Source organism: Xenopus laevis, chromosome 9_10S, assembly GCF_017654675.1.
Source record: "Xenopus laevis strain J_2021 chromosome 9_10S, Xenopus_laevis_v10.1, whole genome shotgun sequence".
Taxonomy (NCBI): Eukaryota; Metazoa; Chordata; class Amphibia; order Anura; family Pipidae; genus Xenopus; species Xenopus laevis.
Genome location: NC_054388.1, coordinates 7337885 through 7344715, shown reverse-complemented (window position 1 = coordinate 7344715; position 6831 = coordinate 7337885). Strand labels below are relative to the sequence as shown.

General features: G+C 41.2%; 1 protein-coding gene across 2 annotated transcripts; it reads left to right on the top strand.

Annotated features, from left to right (window-relative positions):
• Positions 1 to 506: 506 nt before the first annotated feature.
• On the top strand, positions 507 to 6339 carry oser1.S (oxidative stress responsive serine-rich 1 S homeolog). 2 transcript variants are annotated; one of them, NM_001091999.1, is given in 4 exon segments: positions 600 to 663; positions 1829 to 1943; positions 4353 to 4466; positions 5444 to 6339. In NM_001091999.1, coding segments are annotated over 3 exon segments (861 nt in total). In that variant the 5' UTR covers positions 600 to 663; positions 1829 to 1866; the 3' UTR covers positions 6114 to 6339.
• Positions 6340 to 6831: the final 492 nt, after the last annotated feature.

The following is a 6831-nucleotide window of genomic DNA, read 5'->3' as shown; positions in this document are numbered from 1 at the left end:
CCATTCCTATATTCTTGCCGTTTTTTCCTATTAATAAAATTGACATCATTTTTACCGGCGCGGCCTGTAAAATACCAGCCAGGTGGCAAACAACCCTAGTGACAGTCGATAAGGTCAAAGTCCTCCGTGAAACAGGGGAAACCATTTTGGGGCCCCAGAACATTCTGCTGCAGAACCGTAACTCTGTTAGGGCCACAGGAAACAAAAGAATAAAATATGACTTTTTTTTCAGGCATCAGATAAATAATAGATCCCTTTAAGAAAATCATTTTCATCTGACTGCTGGGCTCTTAAAAATAACAAAAATAAGAAATAGACACAAATGTTATATTTATTGTGTTATGAACAAAATGACAGGACTTTAATTCTGCTTTTATTTCTTTTTGGTTAAGCAAAGTTAATAATGACTTTTATGGACATATCAGGAGCTGAGGTGACTGAAAGGAACAACATCCGGACAACAGGAAGGACTGAGCCGCTTTCCACTGTGTCATTCTGACTTGCGCCGATTCGTCACTCCCAACACAAGGCGGCTAACGTCATGCGTCACTGCGCTTGCGCCCAACGGTGACGTCAGTCTCGCGTGATGAGACTTGTGGCGATGGGGTTTTCTGTGAGGCAGGAGGTTGGGAGGCTGCGGCAGTAAACAGCTGTAGTGGAGGCGTAAGTAGCGACCGGGGGCTGCGGAGGTTTGTTGGGAAAAGAGGGACTGTCGGCCTGTGTGTGTTTACTTGGATTACGCGGGTCTCCTGCTGTCAGTGAGCTGTGGGCTATGGAGGCGAGGGCGGGAGCTGCTGTCCCTACATGTTATTCCCACAGCTTATTCCTCTCACACATATACACTATATATATATATATATATATACACTATACACACATATACACTATATATATATATATATACATACACACACACATATACACTATATATATATATATATATACACTATACAGTATAGACACACACACACATATATATATATAGACACACACAGAGCTTTCCTTGCAGCTCGTTTTCTCACAGAAGTTTTAGTCTCTGTAGGGACTGGATTGGGGGATGAAATTTAAACTCTTCCCCCCTAAAAATTCTGTGAGGGGCCCCCGTATTCTAATTAAGTACAGTCCTGACACCCTTCAAACCATAACATTTCCCCCCTACAGGTGCCCGTCCCTTGGGCCTAGAAATAAAACGATGTCATAAAATCATGACAGAATCCCTTTAAACTGCCAATACAGGTGCCCGTCCCTCACTCCTACAGGTGCCTGTCCCCCGATCCTACAGGTGCCCGTCCCCCACGCCTACAGGTGCCCGTCCCCCACGCCTACAGGTGCCCGTCCCCCAATCCTGCAGGTGCCCGTCCCCCAATCCTGCAGGTGCCCGTCCCCCAATCCTGCAGGTGCCCGTCCCCCAATCCTGCAGGTGCCCGTCCCCCAATCCTGCAGGTGCCCGTCCCTCAATCCTGCAGGTGCCCGTCCCCCAATCCTGCAGGTGCCCGTCCCCCACGCCTACAGGTGCCCGCCCCCCACGCCTACAGGGGACCGCCCCCCACGCCTACAGGGGACCGCCCCCCACGCCTACAGATGCCCATCCCCTGCTCCTACAGGTGCCCGTACCCCCTTGTACATGTGTACGTGACTATTCTGGATATTTGGGATTTTTTTTTAGATTTTTTTTAGATTCGTTCAGCACTCTTATTCAAAGTTAAATTGATGTTTATATGTTGTGTTTTAGTATAAATTAAAATGACCATAGCTTTAAAAAAGAAAGTTTAGACTTTATGGCAGTTACAATGGGTCTTTAATGACTTTGTTTTGTGTTTTCCTGAAGATTTCTTGTGACTCTCCTGATTCCCCCTACTGCCAGTCATGGAGTCTGAGGTTAAAGACGGGGAAGAAGAGAATCTACAAAGTGCATTCAAAAAACTGAGAGTTGATGCTGAAGGGTGAGTAACCCCTTTGCTTTTCAGGTTCGCAGGGCAGTGGGCTGAATATACAATGTGTTATACGTTTGAAGACCAGGTAGAATGAAAACAAAGACGTTTAAAGGAGAACTTAAGCTTAACTAAAGTAGTAGGTAGAAATGTTGTACATGATGTTTTGTGCTTCTGTACCAGCCCAAGGCAACCACAGCCCTTTAGCAGTAAAGATCTGTGTCTCCAAAGATGCCCCAGTAGCTCCCCATCTTCTTTTCTGCTGATTCACTGCACATGCTCTGTGCTGCTGTCACTTACTGAGCTTAGGGACCCACTCACAATATACAGTACACATAGAATAGAAATGTCACAATATAAGGCTGATTAGTAATTAATACACATAATTACTACATGGCAGCACAGAAACCAGTTCAATTAGCCTCAGAATTTAATAATCAGCAAACCTGTAGCATCAGCTTATATTACAGACCAACCTAATTTTCTGCTGGATAATTAGTGACGAGCCCTAAGCTTAGCTTCTCAACAGCCAATCAGAGCCCACTGAGCATGTGAGTGTCACAGACACTTTCCAAGATGGTGACCCCCTGTGACAAGTTTGAAGTCCTGGATCATTGCTGCTATTGACAAGCTGAAACTTTAGCCTCGTGCAATAAGTTCACTATGGAAAATATGGCATTTTTAGCCACATTTATTTTTAGCGTTTACTTTTTCTTTAAGGGATATAGAAATCTGCATTTTCCTCCCAGTCACCTGTTGACCTCTGTGTCTGTGGGTAATGCAATTGGGGAACGTTCACATACTGCTAACAATCAGTTCCTGCCCCTTCAGGATTCCCTTAGCAATCACTGCAATTTTCCCGTTCCCTCTGTTACTAAATCTCGTGGCACGAAAAACCTTGTAGCCAAGTATAAAACTATGTGAGACCTTTAGATTCCATTTGTGCAGCCCTTTAAAATTCAACATTATCACAAACCAGTAAGCCCAGCCCATGGATAGCATCTCACCAATATTTTATTTGTAATAGGGGACTCCATCAATGAGATTTCTGCTGTTTATATTGGTTATAAGTAGGGATGCACCAAATCCACTATTTTTAATTCCCGAATCCTTCATAAAAGATTCGGCTGAATACCAACCAAATCAGGGTCAGGAAAGGAAAAAAATGTTTTTAGTCGCGTGATTTTCCTTCCCATCCCTAATTTGCATATACTAATTTGGAATCGGCATGATCGCAAACTACTACTTATTTATAATGTTTATAAGTCAGAATACACTATTTTGAAATTGGCCGAAACCTTCATGAAAGATGCAGCCGAATACCGAACCGAATTTGCATATGGGCCTGGAAATTTAAAAGTGAAAAAAAAGTTTTAGCTTCCTTGTTTTGTGATGAAAAGTCACTTGCTTTCCCTTCCTATCCCTAATTTGCATATGCCAGGCACAAGGATTCAGCCGAATCCTCCTGAAAAAGGCCAAATCCCGAACCGAATCCTGGATTCAGTGCATCCCTAGTTATAAGTGGGGGTTTAAATACCCGACATAAAACAATATTTTATGTGCCTGCTTGTAACCAGACTAAGATTAGACTGAGTGCACATTATGGCTGAACAACAAGATTAAACGGGTCAGTATATGGGAAACAAAAGGTACCAACAACCTAAAGAGCTAGAATGCACCTAAACTATTTTCTAATAGGTTATAGAAAAGAAATGTAGGCAATTTTCCTACCATCAGGAAAAATGACTGACAGGTGCCCTTTAAAGGGCATGTAAAGGCACACAAATAAAATCAAGCAGCTTTGTTTGTTTCCCTGTAGAGCAGTCGACGACTGTGTAGAGATTTGTATTGGATTTTATTTTTGCCTTAACATCCCCTTTAATATTTCCAACTCCAGCTGCAGGGACAAAGATCATTGAGCCAGATTTAAACAGATAAACTGGGATTCTATTTGGAGGATTATTTTCCTGCAGCCACTGGTTCTGCAGAGTTGGAGAAAGTTTATATTAAACAATACAAAAACTATAAAATCCACATTAGATTACATGACAACACAGGACCAGTCTGTATATTCTGATTATTAATCAGTCTTGCTGTATCGGCTTCTGGCAGATATTATTTGACTTGTGCTGTTTTGATCATTTATGACGATCCCTAAGCAGCCCAGACCACACTGAGCATGTGCACAGTCTTGGTCTTGCAAAGATGTATAACAAAGTTACAAGATGGTGACCCCCTGTGGCCAACTTTGAAAACATAAATCATTAGTTTGATTAGGCTTGTGGTGCAGTAAGTTCATGTTTATGTTTAGTATACAAAATACAGCATTTTCTAGCCTTATTCTATTTTAGACTTTACTTCCCCTTGAATAGTATTTGGCTATGGAAGAGTCTGTGTGTAACTTGGTTTATCTCTTTATAGGTGCACCACGTCCCTTTGTGCTGCTAATGGATGCAGCACAAGGACATCCGCGCGACCTTCTTTAGAAGACACCAAACCGAAAACATTGGGCTCGCTGAAAGAAAGCTGGCATAGGTAAGAGCGCTACTAATATGAGCAGACAAGTGGCAGCAAGATTGTCAGCATTTTATCTTGTTCACTGTATTGACATCCTACTTTCTGTATAACAAGTAGCACTACAGAAATAGTCATTAAGTTCAATGCATCTAATGACAAAACTCCACTTCTTCTGGCTGGTTCACCTTTTAGTTACCTTTTTAGTATGTTGTAGAATGGCTAATTCTAAGCAACTTTTCAATTAGCCTTCATTTTTTTTAATTATTTGTCTTCTTATTCTGACTCTTTCCATTTGGGGACACTGACCCCATCTAAAAAAACAAATCCTCTGTAAGGCCACAAATATATTATTATGGCTACTTTTTATTACTCATCTTTCTATTCAGGCCTCTCCTATTCACATTCCAGTCTCTTATTCAAATGAATGCATGGTTGCTGGGGTAATTTGGACTCTAGCAACGGGATTTCTGAAATTGCAAACTGGAGAGCTGCTAAATAAAAGGCTAAATCACTCAAAAACCACGAATAATAAAAAAATGAAAACCAATTACAAATTATCTCAGAAAATCACTCTCTAAAGCATACTGAAATTTAATTTAAAGGGGAAAAACCCCTGTAAAGTTTCTTCTGTGGTAATAGTACTTTCTGTAGTGGTAGCCTGTACATGGTACAAGCAGAACATAATTGTGTGCTATGTGTCCTACAAATCCAGTGATCTATATACCTTGCTAAAAATATGTTCCAAATCCACCTTTATACATTTTTCCTATAACCCACATTTCTAGGAGCACTAGCAAGAATTAGCTGATTTTTTTTTTTTTTTTTTTTTTTGATTTTTTTTTAATACCCAGTTTGAATTTCTCTTCAGAAATTTAGGATGTGTACTGTTTTGCCTTCACTTGTATAAGCAATGCTGACTCTTTGACCTTTAACGTCCTTCATTCTGTCTTTGACAGCGGAGAGCCTTTTATTCTCGGCTTTATTTTCTGTTGCAGATCATCTAGAAAAACAACCAGAGGAGTGGCGAGAACACCACGGAGAAGACGTTCCAAATCTCCAGTCCTTCATCCTCCAAAGTTTACACACTGCAGTGCAAAAGCCGCCTCTAGCTGCCAGCTAAAACACAAAACCCTATGCGATACCCAAGATGGGAGTGTGAGCAGTACAGTTACCAGTGATCCCTCCAGCCCTGCTCTTGATGTCGGTGGATACAGAAGATATTATCTTGAGCCATCAGAGACTGTTTCAGAGAGCAAAAAAGTGAATGCTGCCGTTTCATTGGCTTCTCCTGCATGTCTGGCAGCTGGCCATCCCTCGGATTTTCAGTCTGTATCGAAACTCGGCACTGCTGCAAAATGCGCTTGCAAGGAGGAGGAGGAATGCCAGTGCAAGAACTGCTGGCGAAATATGGAAGTGTACTCTTTCTCTGGATTAAGGGACATGCTGTCTGAGTGTGAGAAGACAGTTAAAGACGATCACTCGCAGACTTTGCAAAACAGAACTCAGCCTTCAGCTAACGGCACTTCCGGATCCCCACGGTCTTGCTCGGAACAAGCCAGAGCATCAGTGGATGATGTGACTATTGAAGATCTTGCAGGATACATGGAGTATTACTTGTATATTCCAAAGAAAATGTCCCACATGGCTGAAATGATGTACACTTGATAGGCTTCAGAATACCTTGCTTGACATCTAGTCGCCGCATAGGTAGTTGCTGCAGGAGCTTTCTTGACCTGGAGCCCCTTTCTCTCCGTTTGCCATTAACCACGAGAGTGACCGATTTCTTAATTTAACAACCAGCGTTTTTGTTTATTTATATTTATATTAAAGGAATTGTTCAGGGTAAAACAAAAAACTGGGTATGTGCAAAATAAAAAATCTTTCTAATATAGTTAGCCAAAAATGTAATGTATAAAGGCTGGATGTGTAACATAATAGCCAGAACACTACTTCCTGCTTTGCAGCTCTCTTGCTTTCCACTGATTGGTAACCAGGCAGTAACCAATCAGTGACTTAAAGGGGTTGTGCACCTTTGAGATAACTTTTGGTATGACATAGAGAGCGATATTCTGATATAATTTGCAATTTGTTTTAATTTTTTATTATTTGTGGTTTTTGAGTTATTTAGCTTTTTATTCAGTAGCTCTTCAATATGCATTTTAAGCAATCTGGTAACTAGGGCCCACATTAACCTAGCAACCATGCATTGATTTGCATAAGAGACTGGACTATGAATAGGAGAGAGTCTGAATAGAAGGATCAGTAATAAAAATTAACAATAATTTGTAGCCATACAGAGCATATGTTTTTTAGAAGGGGGACGACGACGCCCATTTGAAAGCTGCAAAGAATCAGAAGAAAAAGAGAAATAACTATAAAACTG